The sequence below is a fragment of the Somniosus microcephalus genome, chromosome 8 (genome assembly GCF_052327205.1).
Source record: "Somniosus microcephalus isolate GS21.2 chromosome 8, FLI_Smic_1.0, whole genome shotgun sequence".
In the NCBI taxonomy this organism is placed as follows: Eukaryota; Metazoa; Chordata; class Chondrichthyes; order Squaliformes; family Somniosidae; genus Somniosus; species Somniosus microcephalus.
In genome coordinates this window covers 52,575,459-52,597,269 of record NC_140994.1, presented here as the reverse complement: position 1 = coordinate 52,597,269, position 21,811 = coordinate 52,575,459, and the positions used below count along the sequence as shown (strand labels likewise).

The 21,811-nt window shown below is 47.3% G+C and overlaps 1 protein-coding gene across 3 annotated transcripts in view; it reads right to left on the bottom strand.

Annotated features, from left to right (window-relative positions):
* Positions 1 to 1,708: 1,708 nt before the first annotated feature.
* dpysl4 (dihydropyrimidinase like 4) overlaps positions 1,709 to 21,811 on the bottom strand; it is a 52,115-nt gene continuing 32,012 nt past the window's right edge. For 2 of the 3 annotated variants that reach the window (XM_085994719.1, XM_085994721.1), the window contains exons 11-14: positions 11,857 to 12,027; positions 9,438 to 9,617; positions 8,166 to 8,331; positions 1,709 to 3,771 (exon numbers count right to left, since the gene is read on the bottom strand). In XM_085994719.1, coding sequence (XP_085850845.1) covers positions 3,680 to 3,771; positions 8,166 to 8,331; positions 9,438 to 9,617; positions 11,857 to 12,027 — 609 coding nt within the window. In that variant the 3' untranslated portion in view covers positions 1,709 to 3,679. The remainder of the gene's footprint in view (positions 3,772 to 8,165; positions 8,332 to 9,437; positions 9,618 to 11,856; positions 12,028 to 21,811) is intronic. The other variant, XM_085994720.1, reaches the window with a different exon arrangement.

The following is a 21,811-nucleotide window of genomic DNA, read 5'->3' as shown; positions in this document are numbered from 1 at the left end:
GATATTCAGTTTTTGCGCCCCAAGTCGGAACCGGGCGCTATTCCAGGGTGTGCCCGCCCCCGCTTGGGGCGCTGAAACTGAATTTCAGCGCTCTAGGCGCCGCTGCGGAGCGGCAGGCTGCGGTACTGCAGGCCTCCTCCTTCTCTTAAGGGGGAGGTGCCTGCAACGGGGAGATCGCCGCTGGATAGTGCCGGCAAATGAGCCCGGCACCACGGAGAAGTGCCGGGTTCGCGGAAAGCAGCCGGCAATGCCGCGGGGGGGGGGGGGTGGTGGAGGAGGCCGGGGAAGGAGGTGCGGGCAGGCGGCCGCCGAAAAAGCGGCCGGCCGCACCTCCACCTTAAAGCGCCCCACTAAGGCTACAGGACGGCCCCGTTTTCTGATCGCTGTTTGCGGCCGCTGCGGAAGAGGCGGCCGCAACTAAATATGGCGGTCGGGCCGGTAGCGGGGCACTGCGCACACCGATGACGTCATCGGTGGCGGCGCAGCGCTACTGGCTAACGCCGCCATTACCGCAGCGCTGAATATCGGCGAAAGCTCAGCAAGTGGCGCAAAAGCCCTCTTTGGGCGAAAACTGGGCGCAAAGCCTACTGAATTTCTAGCCCTCAGTTTTTATTAATATGATTCCTGGTGGTTAAGTAGAAAGAAAAATATTTTTTGTATCCATGACAGCGTGTGATAACATATATCCAAGCCCCTGATAGTCTGGGGAATGCTGCTTTCCAGGCTGTTCAGTGTCTCGGGATTAAATTCTAGATTTGGGTTGAAATGTAAATTTAATTTCAATTTATCCTAAAGTTCATTCCTATTCAATACAATAGTTATTTCTAAGTAAAACCCTGCTGCCTTTGTTCTTCTTCATTGCATCTTATTTTACACAACACAGATTAAATGGAGATTGCTGTCTTGCAATGCCCTCTGTATAGTCTAGAAATGGTTCAGGGAAAAGTAGTTCAGGTACCATTCTGTGGCTCTCAGTGCTGTGTAATCCTGTCCCATTTACATTGCAGGGTGGAAATCCCACATCAGTGGCAACAGACAGGCCTCTTTTCTTACTTCATTTATATCCCTGGTCCTTCCCTCAGTGGTTGAAGGAATTCAGTGATGGGAAACCACAGCCTCCAGAGGCATCGGTAAACCTCACCTCTTCAAGTGGTGCTCAGCACTTCTGGAGGAAGCAGCACTAGAAAGGGGCCAAAAGTTTGTTTTTAATTCTAAATCCTTAAATAATTTGCTATGTGTGGTTCAAAACATGTTAGCAGCTGCAAATAGCACACAGATAAAGGAGGGTCAGATCTGAGAATAGCTCTTTATCTGGAATGATTTCCAAATTATGTTCCAGCATAAATATCAGTCACTAAATAAAACAGTTTTCCAGGACATCAGTTTATGAGAGATCATCAACAAGTTTTGAGAAACTGAATATATTTTCACATTACTGGTTCCCTTATGTGTTTTTATTGGCTGTAATATCAAGTATATGAAGAGAGACAGAACACGCCAATGACCAAAACCCAGGTCATTTAAAGAGAATAATTGCTTGGGCATTGACTCAATTCCCTATGTGTTCTAATGGCGAGCTATCGTTCATAATATAGGAAGAAATTAAACTGAACTTACTCTTTCATGGTTTTTAGTCAGTGCTGCCACGAATCTATGATTTCTGGTGCAGTGCCCCCTGGTGCATGTACAAATTTGGAACAGTACAGCGTTTATTTTCCATAACATTTTTATTTGATAAAGATGGACCATTAGATTGAAACAACGTCACCTTACAAAGTTTTCAGGCTTTGTATGTTCTGTAAAATTCATTAGTAACTCTGACAGTATTTTTTTCTGAAATCTGAAAGCTTTGGCCTTCTATTTAAATCTAGATAAATTGTAGATGGCCATCAACACTAGAATCCGCTTCAAAGTGGTTTACTTTAAGTTGCATTATCAGATTTAAGTATAATACTTGAAAATAAAAGCTTGTTTGGATTGAATGTCGTTTACTATATATGTGATAAGCACTGATTAGGTTTTCTAGAATCAGATTAAATATGACGAGCATTTGAGAAGGTTTTGTCAAACATTCTGCTATTTCCATGCAATAGGTCTAGTCCGATAATGTTCATTCAGCCAGTATGGAGCTCAAAAGTTAATATTGCACCCTCTAGCCACCTAATAGAAGTTCCCCGTTTTCATTACAGGCTACTTTAGCACTACAGTCTGGTCCAGTTAAGATCAATCATTCTTTACAAATTATAAAATTATAAATCAATCAAGCCACTAAAGTCATTATGGCAAAAATTAGCTAAGGTCAATTGAGAAAGAGTTAAAAATGAAGCCTGCACAACATATTTCAACTATTCAAGCCTTCTCAAAAAGTTCAAGATACTTTAATGACATTCAAGCAAAAAACATGTTAAACATACAAGACAACACCACTGCCATTTTAAGATATTACAATTTGCTTTGTACAAAGACCAATATTTTGAAATTCATGGGATTTCCGACTGTTTGAAATCCAACTTACTAAGGCTAACAAAAGACAGTGAGCCTGACTTCTCCATTTAGTAAACTAGTACAACTTTGACCTCACTTGCACTAGTGCTAAATATCATTGCACTCCTGGTTAGTTCAGTAAAGGGAAAATTATTATTTAAATATACTTAGATAAGTGAGCAGTACTATAGCCTCATTTTAAGCACAACTGTTTACATTATTCATGGAAGATGTGGAAAGGGATGACATACAAGAGGCCATTCAGACACACTGGGGGTAAGGTTCACCTGCCCTGCTTGGGTGGATCACCTGCCTGTTATAGAAGCCGTCCGATTTTCAGTGCCATTGATTACAAGGGAATGAAAATAGGTGGGGTTCTATAACCGGCGGGCGAGCCACTCTGCCACTTTATTGCCCAAGTGTTAAGGTGGAAATTACCCCCGGCGTCTCTTCTCAAATGTACCCTTTACGGTTTAACTAGGTCATCACCAACACTTATCTTTTCACAGCTATTTCCTCAGATTTCCACAGCTATATTTAAGGTTAAACATAAAAATGCATCGACACATTTAATGTGAGGAAAAATTATACTTTTCTGGTTCACTAAAATGTACGTCATGTTAATTGTTAAAAACTTTGAAAGGTTACCCTGTAAACAGTGCATATGTAAGAAATACTAGCCTGCATCACAGCAGCTTGGAATACTGTCGGCAAGTGGCTGTAGAAATGTATTAAAATATTTTCAAACCTCAATGTTTTTGTAATCAATGTATGTGTTACATTGTTTTAGACTGTCAGACTCCTGTGGTAATACAAAGTAAATTACACATTACCTTCAATATCACTATCATGCTTTCAAATGAAACACGAATACAACTTTACATAGTCACAACGATGAAACAACAGTTGTCTCGATGCTTGTTACATACTTCCCGATTAAATCAAATATTAATATAAATTAATGGTTATTTTTTATAATACAAAAACTGTACCTCTTGAATTATTTGGCAGATCAAAAAGTTTCCAAATGCATCATTTATCAGCTAAAGGCAGTGACTTCATGACCATCTTTTGCAGCAAATACTGTACTGCACACAGCTGCTTGTGAGAATATATCTGAGCCTCAGATGACATAACCTGCAGCAATATTAGGGCTCTGAGATTATCATTTTAATCAGATGTATCTGGTTGAAATTCAGCCCAGAGTTGTTATGTTTGAACGGCCACCAGGGGGCGCACTGATGCGCTGAGTAGGACGACGGGGAATGTGATCATCAGCCTGGGACCCTGGAACAGAATAAAAAGCAAATTCAGGCTGCGCCATGTATCGTAATGATTTTAATAGAATTGTTTTATAACATTTATTTGAAGATTAATTGTTTTTTTTAATTCATTTCAAACAATATTTGCTATAATTTAGGAGCGGCTGACTGCAATTTAATACCGATTAAATTTCTAAATAAAATATTTTCTCATGAAATTGCTATTATGCTCAGCCTTTCCACTGATGCATTCTTTTGCCATTTTGCTTCTTCAACCTAGAAGATGTAACATCTCCAGTGTGGCAGGAAGGAACAGTTTGGGGCGTTCTTCCGACTGGGGGTAAAGGGAAACACTAAGAAGGAACCTGCATTTATTTATCTCGTTTCTTTCTCGAACGGACTGATGATCCGCACCAACACGTCTGCGGCCTTCTGCGCATGCGCACCCGATCCCCTTCTGCGTTTGCGCGTTGTTTACCGAAGCGGCACATGTTCAGTACCCAACGGTGCGGCCAGCAGCGTGGGCCAGGCTTTCCTCGGCTCCGTAAGGAGAAGGTCACTGGATCCATTGGTGGCCAGGCCGGGGGGGCGGGGGAAGAGAGAGGGTCAAAAGGGGAGAGAGAGAGAGGGAATTGGAGGGGGTGTGGAGAGAGGGAGTCGGAGGGGGATGGAGAGAGGGAATCGGAGGGGGAGTGGAGAGGGAGTCGGAGGGGGATGGAGAGAGGGAATCGGAGGGGGAGTGGAAAGGGAATCGGAGGGGGGTGGAGAGGGAATCGGAGGGAGAGTGGAGAGGGAATCGGAGGGGGAGTGGAGAGAGGGAATCGGAGGGGGAGTGGAGAGAGGGAGTCGGAGGGGGAGTGGAGAGGGAGTCGGAGGGGGAGTGGAGAGAGGGAGTCGGAGGGGGAGTGGAGAGAGGGAGTCGGAGGGGGAGTGGAGAGAGGGAATCGGAGGGGGTGTGGAGAGAGGGAGTCGGAGGGGGATGGAGAGGGAATCGGAGGGGGGTGGAGAGGGAATCGGAGGGGGGTGGAGAGAGGGAATCGGAGGGGGGTGGAGAGAGGGAGTCGGAGGGGGAGTGGAGAGGGAGTCGGAGGGGGAGTGGAGAGGGAGTCGGAGGGGGAGTGGAGAGGGAATCGGAGGGGGGTGGAGAGAGGGAATCGGAGGGGGAGTGGAGAGGGAGTCGGAGGGGGAGTGGAGAGGGAATCGGAGGGGGAGTGGAGAGAGGGAATCGGAGGGGGAGTGGAGAGGGAACCGGAGGGGGTGTGGAGAGAGGGAATCGGAGGGGGGTGGAGAGAGGGAGTCGGAGGGGGGTGGAGAGAGGGAGTCGGAGGGGGAGTGGAGAGGGAATCGGAGGGGGGTGGAGAGGGAATCGGAGGGGGAGTGGAGAGGGAGTCGGAGGGGGGTGGAGAGAGGGAGTCGGAGGGGGAGTGGAGAGAGAGGGAGTCGGATGGGGATGGAGAGGGAATCGGAGGGGGGTGGAGAGGGAATCGGAGGGGGGTGGAGAGGGAATCGGAGGGGGAGTGGAGAGGGAATCGGAGGGGGAGTGGAGAGGGAATCGGAGGGGGAGTGGAGAGGGAATCGGAGGGGGGTGGAGAGAGGGAATCGGAGGGGGAGTGGAGAGGGAATCGGAGGGGGGTGGAGAGAGGGAATCGGAGGGGGGTGGAGAGAGGGAGTCGGAGGGGGAGTGGAGAGGGAGTCGGAGGGGGAGTGGAGAGGGAATCGGAGGGGGAGTGGAGAGGGAATCGGAGGGGGGTGGAGAGGGAATCGGAGGGGGAGTGGAGAGAGGGAGTCGGAGGGGGAGTGGAGAGAGAGGGAGTCGGAGGGGGATGGAGAGGGAATCGGAGGGGGGTGGAGAGGGAATCGGAGGGGGATGGAGAGGGAATCGGAGGGGGAGTGGAGAGGGAATCGGAGGGGGAGTGGAGAGGGAATCGGAGGGGGAGTGGAGAGGGGGTCGGAGGGGGATGGAGAGGGAATCGGAGGGGGAGTGGAGAGGGAATCGGAGGGGGAGTGGAGAGGGAGTCGGAGGGGGATGGAGAGTGAATCAGGGGGAGTGGAGAGGGAATCGGAGGGGGGTGGAGAGAGGGAATCGGAGGGGGGTGGAGAGAGGGAATCGGAGGGGGGTGGAGAGGGAATCGGAGGGGGGTGGAGAGAGGGAATCGGAGGGGGGTGGAGAGAGGGAGTCGGAGGGGAGGGGTGTGGGGTGCAGAGGGAATCGGGGAGGGGGGTGGAGAGGGAATCGGAGGGGGGTGGAGAGGGAATCGGAGGGGGGTGGAGAGAGGGAGTCGGAGGGGGGGTGGAGAGGGAATCGGAGGGGAGGGGGTGGAGAGAAGGAATCGGAGGGGAGGGGGGTGGAGAGGGAATCGGAGGGGGGTGGAGAGAGGGAGTCGGAGGGGGGGTGGAGAGGGAATCGGAGGGGAGGGGGTGGAGAGAAGGAATCGGAGGGGAGGGGGGTGGAGAGGGAATCGGAGGGGGGTGGGGAGAGGGAATCGGAGGGGGGTGGGGAGAGGGAATCGGAAGCGGGTGGAGAGAGGGAATCGGATGGGGGTGGAGGGAATCGGAGGGGGTTGCAGAGAGGGAATCGGAGGAGGGGTTGGAGAGGGAATCGGAGGAGGGGGTGGAGAGAGGGAATCGGAGGGGGGTGGAGAGAGGGAATCGGAGGGGGGTTGGAGAGAGGGAATCGGAGGAGGGGTGGAGAGGGAATCGGAGGAGGGGGTGGAGAGGGAATCGGAGGGGGGTGGAGAGGGAATCGGAGGGGAGGGGGTGGAGAGAGGGAATCGGAGGGGAGGGTGGTGGAGAGAGGGAATCGGAGGGGAGGGGTGTGGAGAGAGGGAATCGGAGGGGAGGGGGGTGGAGAGAGGGAATCGGAGAGGAGGGGGGTGGAGAGGGAATCGGAGGGGAGGGGGTGGAGAGAGGGAGTCGGGGGTGGAGAGAGGGAATCGGAGGGGGGATGGAGAGGGAATCGGAGGGGGGGATGGAGAAGGAATCGGAGGGGGTGGAGAGGGAATTGGAGGGAGAGGAGAGGAGGTGAAGAGAGGAGGGGGAGAGAGTATCAAAGGGGAAGAGAGGATCAGAGGGGAGGAAGGAGGCGGTCAGGAAGGAGGTGGGGTGGGGGTAGGTTGGGAACTTGGGCAGGGGGAGGAGGTCAGGAACTTGGGCAGGGGAGGTCAGGAACTTGGGCGGGGGAGAAGGTCAGGAACTTGGGGGGGTGGTCAGGAACTTGGGAATGGGAGAAGGTCAGGAACTTGGGATGGGAGGAGGTCAGAAACTTGAAGGAAAGGTCAGGAACTTGGGCGGGGGGAGATCAGGAACTTTGTGGCGGGGTCAGGAACTTGTTTGGGGGGTGGGAGAAGGTCTTACCCCGTGAGGGTGAGCCCTGTCTGTTCTATGTGAGCTCTGTTCACTCTCTCTCTCTCTCTCTCTCTCTCTCTCTCTCTCGAGCCTGGCAGTCAGAATCGCTCTTTGCAAAGTAATTGATTACTTAGGCAGGCAGGATCTAATTACATCATTCCAGAGAAACTGCTGGATGTGTCGTCCTCCAAGGGGACCTATCAGAAATCTGGTGTTGGAAATAAATGCGACTTTTCTTGAATGCTTCACAGCCAATTAAGTGTATAACAGAGGCGAACACAGCAGCCATTTTGCACACAGTAAGGTCCCATTAAAAAGCATTGAGATAAATGACCAGATAATCTGTTTTGGTGGTGCAGGTTGAGGGATAAATGTTGGCCAGGACACCTCCCCTGCTCTTTGAATAGTGCTATAAGATCTTTTACATCCACCTGAATGGGTAGATGGACCTTATTTAATATCCCACGTGAAAGACACCAGCTCCAACAATACAGTACTCCTTCAATGCTGTACTGAAATGTTAGCCTAGATTATGTACTCAAGTCTTGAAGCGGAGCTTGAACCTACGGCACTCTGACTTGGAACCAAGAGCGCTTCGACTGAACCAGGTTGGCACTTAAAGGCAGATTCAGTGAAAGGGGGACATGAAGACAGCAGAATGGGATTGGAAACAAATCAATGTTGGGAGGGAAAGGGATTTAGAGGCATATTAATTGAGAGGGCAGACTTGGAAACGCACTGCGAATGCAGTGAAAAATAGTCCGTCCATTAGGCAAGTGCCTCACGCACTGCAAGTGCTCAGGGAATCCGCTGCGATCTCTTAACTATCTCCAGTGCTACCTGACAATATGAACTGGGTGCGAGGGCATGCAGTGTGTGATTTCCACTGCACCACCAGAGGACCAAAAGTAGGGGTTCCCATAATCCAGCCTCAACAAATTTCTTTCAGCTCAAAGGTCAGTGAGAACAACACTTTTTCTTATTTGTGATAGGGATCAAAGTGACTACTTACAAGAACTATCCAAATCAAGACTAAAGTTAAACCTTAAACATTCTGTTAATACTCATTTTTACCGGCCAGAGTGAATCCAGATTGGTGAAGGTTTCGTGGTGGTTGAATTGGTTGTTTAGCTGGAGACATCCTAGCTGATGGAATGGGTGTCATAGCTCTGGGAACCACAGTGACATCTTGGACAGGACCATCATAAATCCCTCTAGGAACACCTCGGATTTCAGCCAGCTGTAAAAATGCAACTAACCTTTGATACCGCTCCGCTAATCCACGTGTAAGTGATGTGGCATTTTACAAATGCAACTCAAAATGAGACAATTTTCACATGTAAAATCTGGGAGACATATTAGTGCAATACGACAATTCAGATTTTCTTTCTGGCACACAAGTAGGGACTTTTTGGCATTCAAGAAAATTGGGTATTGCAATGGTTAACAGTGCCATCCCACAATATGTGATAAGCGTTTTACTGAGAATTTCTAACTTAAAGTGTGTGTATTCTAAAAATGTGTGCAGTTCCTATCAGAGTCTAAGCTCTCCATTCATTATTTAAGTAGCAATAATGAAGGTGGTACCGGCTGCTCGAAATGCGCGTGGAAAACAAGACATCCAGATTAATGTTCAGAACTGGTGTTTGCAAAATCAACAGCTATTCCAGTTATCATGTGATTGTAAAATTTAGAAATGCGAACCACCACTGGTGGTCACAGAATCTATTAACTGGTATCTTATCAAAAATGGCAGTAATTTTTACCCATGTTCCTCAGCTTTGTGGAAATGTGCTCTATAAGACTTAGTTGTATCTAAACTGAGAAGGATGGCCAAGAACCTTCACACTAAAGCATGATCTCAGGGTTATATTATACTGTATAAACATAGGAAGCATAAAGTTCTCTCTGGAAAAAGAACTACTGTTATGAGTGAGATTTAAACCGAGGCTTGAAACAAGGCATTTTGCCTGGACTAAAAGAAAGAAAAATAGATGATCGTTTTAAGTAACAAAGAAACTGCTTTTCCTGTAAGCTGAATACACGCTCCTCACACAAAACTCCATGTACAAAAGGTGTAGTAAAACAATTATACTGCTGAGTATTTTTGGACTTTGTCCAGATCATAAAAAGGAATGATTTAACCCCTATTCATCAAAATGGTGGATTATTAATCCAGGTCTTTGGATTGCTAATCCAGCAACATAAGCACTACACTGCTGTATCCCAAATTATCCAATGTACACAGTTTTTACTCTTACTAATTATAGACATCAATTCTAGTTCATATTTGTAATTAATTGCCCTGAAGTTGCTATACTGATGCAGTAAGGTTGAACACTTTACCTTGCTTCTTGCTTTTATTCTTTTGTAAACATAGTCCGGGAATGTCTTTTTGGGGATGAAACGGCCACAGCCCTCTGTGGCATGAATTGTCCCGTATTCGAAGACAATTTTACCTTGACTTACTACGACTGAAGGAGCACCACGGCATTCGATTCCTTCAAAGATGTTGTACTCAATTGCCTAGGAGACATAATGCAGACGTGATAGAACTTTTAATTTCATGCCATTTAGAGTGCACTTGCCATGACCAGTTTGTCAACTAGACTATTTTAATCTATATTGTAACTAGATCCCGTGCTGACTTATTAAGGTTAATCGTTAAATGATCTACTAGTATTGCGACACTGCTGGTGTTTTAGCTTGTAATAATTTTAGGTAGATTTCTATGTGACCAAGTTCCTTTGACCTTACGTTGTTGCTTCTGTTCCCAGTTGTGCCCTTCATTTGTTCCTCTGCTGGCTGTGCCTCACTCTCTTTCCTTCTTCAATTCTTCCTTTCTCTGAACTCATTACTCTTTACCTCCTTACACCACTAGGAGATGTTATTGTGCTAAATTAGTAGTAGGAAAGGGAAGCACAGGACAAGCAATAACTAGTGGATGAAACAAAATGGAAAGTAAGACTAAAGTGAATGATACAAAACTAAGGGAGTAATGAAACAGTTAATGAAGGGGAATATTTAAAATGAGGTAATCAAATACTGTAAATATGGAATGGTATTCATTTGCATTTCCCTCTGTGGCATGGTAAATGATACAACTGTGATTTCCCATCTGTCCCATCCTCTGATCCCATGATAGGTGAAGATTTTTTAATTAGGAGAAATGATAAAGGAAATAAAGAGAATAAATATATGGATGGGACTATGAAGAATGAACTGAGAAGAAAGTGAATGAGGAAAAACAAAAAGCATCAGAAGACAAAGACAAAAGCCAGTCCTCCTCCACTTTTGTGCTTTATCCTTGGAGGAAAAGGGTTTAGAGAAAATTAAAAACAAAAGTCTGGCGATAGAAACAAGACAACAATAGACATCAAAGAAGAAATGAAGTCAACGATTTAAGTAATGCAACAAATGCAAATATATGAAGGAATTATTGAGTTACCTGTTCACCAATTTGTATACTTTTACTGTACCTTTAACTGTCACTAGGCTTTCACAGGAAATAAGTCAACGTAAATAACATGAGCTTGTGTTAAAAAGTGTTCACAGTGACCTAATAGTACAGAGATACCCGGCCTCCTGGGTTTCCCGACTGCCTCGGAGACCCCCCAACCCACCTTCCTCCTTAAAATCCAGCCCATTAACTCTATTTCTCTCTCCACAGATACTGCCTGACCTGCTGAGTGTTTCTAGCATTTTCTATTTTTATTTCAGATTTCCAGCATCCGCAGTATTTTTCTTTTTCGCTCAATACAATTACTGACTGCAGAGCTGAAAATTGCTAATTTCCCTGGGCAACACTGTAGTTGTATTTTGCTATTCTGGGTGTACCACCACCAATTGTATTCAACAAACTGCTCCTCAAGCATTCTATGTGGCATTCTGCAGGGGGTGGGGGGGAAACAAATCACTGTCTCCAAATACCATGCTTGAAGGAATAGCAGATGCAGTCAGAATACTAAGTAAGGGATTTGTGTTCTCATCTTGTACATTGCAGTCACCTCCTCAAATTGTAGCTCTGAGTTTCTCAGCACAATACGTGCAAAATAAAGGCATCCAAGGGTACGAGACAGCTTTATTACCACATGGCCCTGTGAGAGGGGATCATCTCCGAGTGTACATCAGTCGCACTGACCGGAGATATACTGCCATTCTGCTGGTTTTTGGCTTTGTTGAGATTGTGATACTGATTCTAAGCCCCAGGGAACACACATACTGTTAATGAGTGAGAGGAAACCACCTAGCAGCAGTCACAATGCCATCATGTCAAGAAGCAGCACTTTCATCAGATGTTTTGTGCAACCAGATCGGAGAGTTTCAAGTTATACTGCGACCTGTAATCTGGACTTTGGATTCAATATCCTCAGCTATCAGAGATGTTAACTTTCCTACTGAAAAGCACTACAGAGTCAGATCTCTGATCTGAAACTAGAGCTATACTGCCACTTTAGTATTGCTGTGAAATGGAAACTACTTTGCATCAATACAAAAGTGGGAATATAACGACTTTGAAGAGCTACTAACTGATCAGCATGAACTTGCAACTAGTTTGTAAATGTCCTAATCAAATGTTAGTTTATTTAATACTCATAGTTCTTTGTTAATGAATATCCCATAACAACGGGTGATGTGACCAGAAATTGGATTTGCCAGTAAACTGAGTTCCAATCAACAACAAATTACAAACCACACTGACTTCTAATTACTGGGTAGCTTTGACCAGGGAATGCAGACTTAATTACGAAGCTATTTGCATTACCAGATTGTGTGTCTTTGCTGAAATGATTTTGACCGCTTCTGGATCCCAGATGACCAAATCAGCATCAGAACCAACAGCGATTCGTCCCTTCCTCGGGTAGAGATTGAAGATTTTTGCAGCATTTGTACTTGTAACTGCTACAAATTCATTCTCATTCATCTTTCCTGTAGCCTAGAATATAAAAATTAGAAAAGGTTACAGGAGTTATATGTAAATAGGTTAAGAGTCTAGAGTTATCTATTACGCTGTGTTTTGTTTTCACCCTCCAGGTGAAGTGAATCCAGATCACTGGTGTGTACAGATTAGTTTCAATTTGTAATTGTAGTGTATGTACTTTGCAGAAGGAACTATATTCTGCAGCCCCTGTATACTGCAGTACCAGTAGTGACCACCCCTGTATATAAGCCTGTGTAGTAACTTTGCATAGTTAGTTCCCGTTTGTCTCCATTCAGTAAAGACCTGTTATAACCAATTCCTGCAGTCCGTGTCTCAATTACACACGGACATAATACTGGCGACGAGCAGATCCGAACTTACCTACAGCCTGCACCACCTCATGGGGATCCATCCCTGAAGCGAAGTTGCCAGAGGTCGAGGCCAGAAGGAAGAAAGAAAAAAAAACAAACAGAAGAAACGGGCGTCGACCGTGGGCAACCGCCTCTGATTCATCGGAGTTGAAGATTTGCAGGAGAGGCTGTCGAGAGCGGGGCTTGGTTATCCTGTCGATGGTGTTACAGCTAATCGGGCTGGTGGCAGGTAGTACACTGATCCTTCCTGGGTTGCGGCGGGCTAGAGCTCGATCGGGTGGCTTTTCAACGGGGCCGAGCAGTGTTGTCAGGAACAGGAGAGAGAGAGGGTGGAGCACACAGGGCGCGGCCGGTACTACGAAGCCAGGCAGCGTACAGACCCGAGAAGAGGGAGGAAAGTGTCCCATAGGGTTGCTCCGATGACGGGGAAGATAAAAGAAATTAGAAGCGCAGAAAGCCACGAGGAGCTGCAGTTTGCCACGGGAACCGCGGAGAGCGGCGTTAGCAGCAGCGCGGGGGGGGAAATGCGTGAAGACCATAGGGCGTCGCCATCAAGGCATAAAACGCCAGCAACAGCGCTAGCAGCGGTGGAGAAGACGGAAAGCGCGGGAGGCACTATTTTGTTAAATCGGGGAAGAAGGCAAAGCGCGGGAGGCGCCATCTTAGATTTCTAAGATGCCGAAGACTGGCAATATCACTGCCTTCAATAATGCAATAGAAGACTGCACCACGTATGTGGAAAGAGTCGAAGTATATTGCGAGGCAAACGAAGTAGCCGATGAGAAAAAGGCATCGGTACTACTAAACTTAATGGGCGCAAGAACGTACAGCCTATTGCGGAACCTGATTACTCCAGCCAAACCGATGGCGAAGAGTTTTAACGAAATTGTTGATATCCTACAGGAACACCTAAATCCTACACCGCTGCTGATAGCAGAAAGATTTAAATTCCACAGGAGAAATCAGCATAAAGATGAGAGCAATGCTGATTACCTTACGGAACTACGCAAGCTATCAAAGCACTGCCAGTTCGGAGCAGGACTGACAGATACTCTACGGGACAAATTTGTCTGTGGACTCCTGAGTGAAGGAACCCAGAAGAGGTTACTCTCAGAGAAAGAGCTGACGCTAGATAAGGCTTTCAGCGTGGCAGTATCGTACGAAGCAGCAGCAAGGGGAGCTGCGGAAATACAGCAAAAGCCACAGGAATACGGCACCCACGAAATGACACGGGGATTTGAAAAATGTTATCGCTGCGGCAGAACAACCCATGACCAGAAGGACTGCTGGTCCAAGGACAAAATATGCAGGCAATGCGGAAAGATGGGACACATTGCACGAGTTTGCAGGCCTGGGAAGAAGACTAACGACAACAAAAAGGCTACTAAGGAACAGTACAGGAAAGTACAAAAGATGATGGACAGTAGTTCCGAAGACCAGATGAGCGATAGTGAATCCGGGAACAAGAGACTAAGCTGTCTCAAACTTCACAACGTAATCGCAAAAGAGGATCACCGAACCATTTGGGTCACCCTCACGATAGCAGGGTCCCAAGTCAAAATGGAATTGGATACAGGATCAGCCCTGACCATCATGAATCGACGAGACTACGAGCGGCTATTCTCACACATACCCTTGAAAGAGACATCCATTGTCTTGAAGACGTATATGAGGCAAAAAGTATACCCCAGAGGGAAAATAAGGGTGCCTGTCGAATACAACGGCAAGGAAATACAGAAATTGTATCTGTACATACTGCAAGATGGTGGACCACCGTTATTGGGACGTGAATGGATCAGAAAGATAAGTTTAGACTGGCACTCCATTCAGGCACTGACGGTGGCTGGTAAAAAGGATGACGACGGCACACCTGGACGATTGTCAAAAATCTTGGCTAACGCCAAAGAGGTATTTCAACAGGAGCTGGGAACTCTTAAAGGCATAACCGCCTCGATAAAAATAGAAGAGAATGCAATTCCCAAGTTTTTCAAAGCAAGACCGGTACCATATGCAATTCGCCCAGCCGTCGAGGCAGAGCTGGAGAATCTGGAGAATGCAGGCGTGTTATCTAAGGTAGACTGGAGCGAGTGGGCGACACCCATCGTTCCTGTCATGAAGACAACGTTAATAAGTCTGAGTAGCCAAGGAAGGTTCGCATCTGTGGGGACTTCAAGGTAACGGTGAACCCAGTCCTTCACACAGTACAATATCCTCTCCCGAGGATAGAAGATATTTTCGCCTCACTATCTGGAGGGAAGCGTTTTACAAAAATTGACCTAGCACAAGCATATTTGCAGATGGAGGTTGAAGAATCCTCTAGGAAGTATCTCACGATAAACACTCACAAAGGTCTTTACCAGTATAATCGACTGGTATTCGGAGTAGCATCAGCTCCGGCGATATGGCAAAGAGCGATGGAACAAGTCCTGCAAGGGATTCCGGGGACTCAGTGTTACTTGGATGACATCCTAGTGACAGGTGAAGATGACAGTGAACACCTTGCCAACCTAGAGCAGGTGCTCACTAGACTAAGAGAACATGGGCTACGAGCCAATCGCCCCAAGTGCGAGTTTTTTAAGAAACAGATATCGTATTGTGGCCACGTGATTGATGAAGAGGGGTTACATAAGACCCCTAACAAAATTGAAGCGGTAGTTAAGGCTCCAGCTCCTGAAAATGTGTCGCAACTGAGGTCATTCCTCGGATTGGTGAATTACTACCATAAGTTTTTGCCGAATTTGTCCACAATTCTGCACTCACTGAATGCCCTACTACAAACTAGAGTAGCATGGAAATGGAGCGATGAATGTAAGCGGGCCTTTCAGAAGAGTAAAGACCTAATCACTTCAAGAGAAGTATTGGCTCACTACAACCCATCACTACCGATAAGACTGGCGTGTGATGCGTCTCCCTACGGCATTGGAGCGGTCCTGTCACATAAATTCCTTGATGGTTCAGAGAGGCCGATAGCTTTTGTGTCACGCTCGTTAACTTCAGCCAAGCGTAACTACGCCCAGATTGACAGAGAGGCCCTCAGCCTGGTGTGAGGGGTGAAGAAGTTCAATCACTATCTGCACGGTCTGAAATTTACTCTACTAACTGATCATCAACCTCTTGTCTCCATTTTCAACCCTCAGAAGGGCGTCCCGATAATGACAGCACAATGGCTACAGAGGTGGTCCCTTTTCCTAGGGGCACACCAATATGACATCGAGTACAAAGGAACTAAACAGCATGGGAATGCTGATGGATTGTCGCGCCTACCGTTGCCGACGGTGGAAGAAGCACCTGCAGTGGATCCAGTGGAGATATTCCACTCGACCATAGTCAAATGTCTACCTGTGACGAATGCAAACATAGAAAAGGAAACACGAAATGACCCGACACTCTCCTGGGTCTATGATTTAACGGTGAAGGGATGGGCCGCACATGGCGAACCACTGTTGCCAGCATTCTCGCCGAGAAGAGAACAGCTGTCAGTGTGCAGAGGAACCTTGATGTGTGGATCCAGAGTAGTAATTCCACCCAAATTGAAGGATAGAGTGCTCAATGAGCTTCATGAGGGTCATCTGGGAGAGGTAAAAATGAAGAGCTTAGCCAGAGCGTTTGTGTGGTGGCCGGGAATTGATAGAGAAATCGAAGAGATGACCAAGAGCTGTACAGGATGCCAGAAGGTCCAAAACACCCCACCACAAGCCCCTCTACATCCATGGGAGTGGCCCTCATCTCCATGGCAAAGGGTGCACATTGATTTTGCTGGTCCATTTATGGACTCGATGTTTTTAATTGCGGTGGATGCACATTCAAAGTGGCCAGAGGTAATAAAAATGTCCTCAACCACCACAGAAAAAACTATCACAGTCTTACGAACCATATTCGCCAAAAATGGGCTGCCTGAACAGATTTGCTCCGACAACGGACCACAGTTTGTGTCTGAAGAGTTCCGGAGGTTCTTAAAGAACAATGGTGTTAAGCATTACACATCCGCCCCATATCATCCAGCCACCAATGGATTGGCTGAGAGGTTCGTTCAAACATTCAAGAAGGCTATCAAGGCAATGTGTAATGAAGACATACCCCTACAACACAAGGTGGACAACTTCTTGTTTGCCTACCGGAATGCGACACATGCGGTTACCAACCAAACTCCAGCCATGATGTTCTTCAATCGAAGACTACGATGCCGCTTGGATTTGGTTAAGCCAAACATCAGAAGAGATGTGGAGAACAGGCAGTTTCAGAATATGAATGAAAGGCCGACCAGGAGTTTTAAGATACGTCAACCAGTTTTGGCCCGGGACTACCACACAGAGAAATGGCAGCCAGGAACGATCTGCACACGGCAAGGACCTCTAATGTATACCGTGGACGTTGGAGAGAGCATTGTAAGACGCCATGCTGACCAGATTCTAGACTCACTGGAAAACGTAAATTCCACACCACGATCCGATACACCTGGTGATGAAACCGAAGTACCAATTGCATCTACCTCAGAATCGGGAATATTGGAAGCAGACGAACCCAACAACGACGTTGATTCCGAATCAACTCTGCCAGAAGAACCTGATACCCCAAAGAGGCGTTATCCAGACAGAATCAGGAAGCCTCCTCAAAGACTGAACTTATAATTGCTTAACTTCAGCTAATGTATATGACAACTGTAATTGTAAATATGTTATTTAATTATTAATCGAATGTTATGTACTGTTTAGCTAAAAGGGGAGGAATTGTAGTGTATGTACTTTGCAGAAGGAACTATATTCTGCAGCCCCTGTATACTGCAGTACCAGTAGTGACCACCCCTGTATATAAGCCTGTGTAGTAACTTTGCATAGTTAGTTCCCGTTTGTCTCCATTCAGTAAAGACCTGTTATAACCAACTCCTGCAGTCCGTGTCTCAGTTACAGACGGACATAATAGTAATCGTTGAAAAATGTCCTTTCTTTGTAATACTGGATGAGCAGAAATTTCCTCCAGCTAAATATTGGGAAGACCAAAGCAATTGTCTTTGGTCCCCGCCACAAACTCCGTTCCCTAGCCACCAACTCCATCCCTCTCCCTGGCAACTGTCTGAGGCTGAACCAGACTGTTCGCAACCTTGGTGTCATATTTGAGCACCGAGATGAGCTTTCGAACACATATCCGCTCCATCACCAAGACCACTTACTGCCACCTCCGTAACACCTCCTCACTCCGCCGCTGCCTCAGCTCATCCGCTGCTGAAACCCTCATCCATGCCTTTGTTACCTCTAGACTTGACTATTCCAATGCTCTCCTGGCCGACCTCCCATTTTCCATCCTCCATCAACTTGAGTGTAATGTACATACCTTTAAGGGGAATTATCTTTTACAGCTCATGTATACTGCAGTACCAGCAGTGACCACACCTGTATATAGCACTGAGTAGTAATCTGTACAGGTCTGTTCCACTGTGAGCCACGTTGAGTAAACATCTGTTGTACCGTTTCTCCTGCAGTCTGTGTCTTATTATACACGGACGCAACATTGGCGACAAGGCAAGTTCGAACCTACCTGCAACTCTGCATCACCTCCCGGGGATTCGTTCCTGGAGATCAGTGGATTGGAGGTCAAGGCCAGAGACTTGGGCGTCGACCACGGGCAACTGCCCAGTCATCCAGCAGAGACTCGAGAATTGCGGGGGAGGCTGTCGAGAGCCAGGCTTGGCTTTCCAGTCGAGGCGGTCCAGCGAAACGGGCTGGCAACAGGTAGTGCGTAGACCCTTCCCGGACAGCAGCGGGCTAGAGCCCGACCGAGCGGCACAGGAAAGGGCCGAGCAGCGTCGACGGGGGAGAGAGAGGGCAGAGCACACAGGGTGCAGCCGGTGTTCAGGGGCCGAGCAGCATCGAAGAGAGGGAGAGAGAGGGCAGAGCGCACAGGGCGCAGCCGGTGTTCAGGGACCGAGCAGCGTCGGAGAGAGGGAGAGAGAGACGCACAGAAACCTACAGGGCGCCGCCATTGCCACGAGAACCGCCAGGAGTGGCGTTGGCAGCAGCGGGGGAGGAAGGAAAGCGCGGGAGATGCCATTTTAAGTCATTGGGAGACGCCATTTTAAACCACACCCAAAATGCCGAAGAGTGGCAGTATCACCGCATTTGACAATGAAGTCGTAGATTGGACTACATATGTCGAACGAATAGAGGTGTACTGCAAGGCAAATGAGGTGTTAGATGACAAGAAAGCGTCGGTATTGTTAAATTTAATGGGTGCAAAGACGTGTGGTTTATTACGAAATCTAGTAACCCCAACGAAGCCAATGCAAAAGAGTTTTGAAGACATAGTAACGACACTACAGGAACATTTAAACCCCACACCGCTGCTGATAGCAGATTCAAGTTTCACAAACGGAACCAGCATAAGGATGAAAGCAATGCTGATTATTTAACAGAACTGCGCAAACTATCGAAACACTGCCAGTTTGGAGCGGGACTGGCAGATACCTTAAGGGACAAGTTTGTGTGTGGGCTTCAAAGTGAAGGAACCCAGAAATGGCTTTTATCTGAAAAGGACCTTACGCTGGAAAAGGCTTTCAGCATTGCGGTATCATATGAAGCAGCAGCACGGGGCGCTGCAGAGATACAACAGAGACCGCAAGAATATGGCACAAACGAAATGTCATATGGAACAGAGAAGTGCTATCGCTGCGGCAGAACAACACACGACCAGAATGATTGCTGGTTCAAAGACAAAGTGTGCAGACAGTGTGGAAAAGTAGGACACATAGCACGAGTCTGCAGGTCGGGAAAGAAAACCAGCAATAAGAAACCTACCAAAGGAAAGTACAAGAAGGTACATAAGATGACGGAGAATAGTTCAGACGAACAAAAGAGTGATAACGACTCCGAAAGCAGGGAACTGAGTTGTCTGAAACTACATAATGTGATCACAACGGAGGATCACCGAACCATTTGGGTCACTCTCAAGATAGCAGGAGTCCAGGTAAAGATGGAATTAGACACAGGATCAGCCCTAACAGTCATAAACCGACGAGACTACGAGCGGCTATTCTCACACATACCCTTGAGAGACACAAAAATTATTTTGAAGACGTACACGGGGCAAAAAGTCTACCCCAAAGGAAAAATAAGGGTGACCGTTACATATAACGGAAAGGAAACACCAAAACTAGACCTGTATGTATTGCAAGATGGAGGACCACCATTACTGGGACTTGAATGGATCTGGAAAATACAACTGGATTGGCATTCCATACAGGCACTGACTGTGGCTGACAAAAAGGATGACGACGTCACACCTGGGCGACTGTCAAAGATCCTAACTGACGCGAAAGAAGTGTTCCAGCCAGGACTCGGAACACTAAAAGGCATGACAGCGACGATTAAAATTGAAGAAAACGCAAGCCCAAAATTTTTTAAGGCCAGACCGGTACCTTATGCGATCCGCCTAGCCGTCGAAGCAGAGCTGGAGAGTCTGGAACGTTCAGGTGTACTGTCCAAGGCAGACTAGAGCGAGTGGGCTACACCCATCGTCCCTGTGATGAAAAAGTCGTTGAGCAGCACGCCTGGGGAACCAAGGAAGGTTCGCATCTGTGGGGACTTTAAGGTAACAGTGAACCCGGTCCTTCACACCGTACAATATCCACTTCCGCGGATTGAAGATATTTTCGCCTCGCTATCTGGAGGGAAACGCTTCACTAAGATTGATCTGGCCCAGGCGTATCTGCAAATGGAGGTAGAAGAAGCATCAAAAAAATACCTCACAATCAACACCCATAAAGGTCTCTACCAATACAACCGGCTGGTATTCGAGGTAGCATCAGCTCCGGCTATTTGGTAGAGGGCAATGGAACAAGTCCTGCAAGGGATCCCAGGGACCCAGTGTTATTTGGACGACATCCGGGTCACGGGCGAAAATGACAGTGATCACCTTGCCAACCTGGAGCAGGTGCTCACTAGATTGCAGGAATATGAGCTCCAAGCTAACCGCCCCAAATGCGAGTTTTTTAGAAAACAGATCTCGTATTGTGGCCACGTTATCGATAAAGAGGGGTTACATAAGTCCCCAGAGAAGATTGAGGCAGTAGTCAAGGCTCCAGCACCGGAAAATGTGTCACAACTGAGGTCGTTCCTCGGGCTGGTAAACTACTACCATAAGTTCTTGCCAAATTTGTCTACAATACTACACCCACTGAACACCCTACTGCAAACTGGGGTGCCATGGAAGTGGAGTGACGAATGTAGACGAGCTTTCCAGAAGAGCAAAACACTAATCACATCGAAAGAGGTATTGGCCCATTACAACCCGGCATTACCAATTCGGTTGGCATGTGATGCGTCACCCTATGGCATTGGAGCGGTGCTGTCGCACAAATTCTCGGACGGCTCAGAGAGGCCAATAGCCTTTGCGTCACGATCACTAACCTCAGCCGAGCGTAACTACGCCCAGATTGACAGGGAGGCCCTCAGCCTAGTGTGGGGAGTGAAAAAGTTCAATCACTATCTGCACGGGCAGAAATTCACCTTGCTGACTGATCACCAGCCTCTTGTCTCCATTTTTAATCCGAAGAAGGGCGTTCCGGTGATGGCTGTGCAACGACTACAAAGATGGTCACTTTTTCTAGGGGCGCACCACTATGAGATTGAATATAAGGGCACGAAACAGCATGGAAATGCTGATGGGCTATCACGCCTGCCACTGCCTACTGCGGAGGAAGCACCAGCAGTGGATCCTGTCGAAATATTCCATTGGACTATAGTTGAATACCTACCAGTAACTGACGCTTGTATCGAAAAAGAAACCCGAAATGACCCGACACTGTCTCGGGTATATGATTTGACGGTGAAGGGATGGCCAGCACATGGCGACTCACTGTTGCCAGCATTCTCGACAAGGAGAGAACAGCTGTCAGTGTGCCGGGGGACCTTGATGTGTGGATCCCGAGTGGTAATTCCACCCAAGTTAAGGGATAGAGTGCTCAATGAGCTTCATGAGGGTCATCTGGGAGGGGTAAAAATGAAAAGCCTAGCCAGGGCTTATGTGTGGTGGCTGGGAATCGATAAACAAATCGAGGACCTGACCAAGAGCTGCTCAGGATGCCAGAAAGTCCAAAATGCACCACCACAGGCCCCTCTACACCCATGGGAGTGGCCCTCATCTCCATGGCAATGGGTGCATATTGATTTTGCTGGTCCATTCATGGACTCAATGTTTTTAGTAGCCGTGGATGCGCACTTGAAATGGCCTGAGGTCATCAAAATGTCCTCCACCACTACGGAGAAAACGATTACAGTCCTACAGACCATTTTTGCCAGAATAGATTTGCTCCGACAACAGACCACAGTTTGTGTCCGAAGAGTTCCGGAGGTTCTTGAAAAAGAATGGGGTAAGGCATTACACATCCGCCCCGTATCATCCAGCCACAAATGGATTGGCTGAGAGGTTCGTACAAA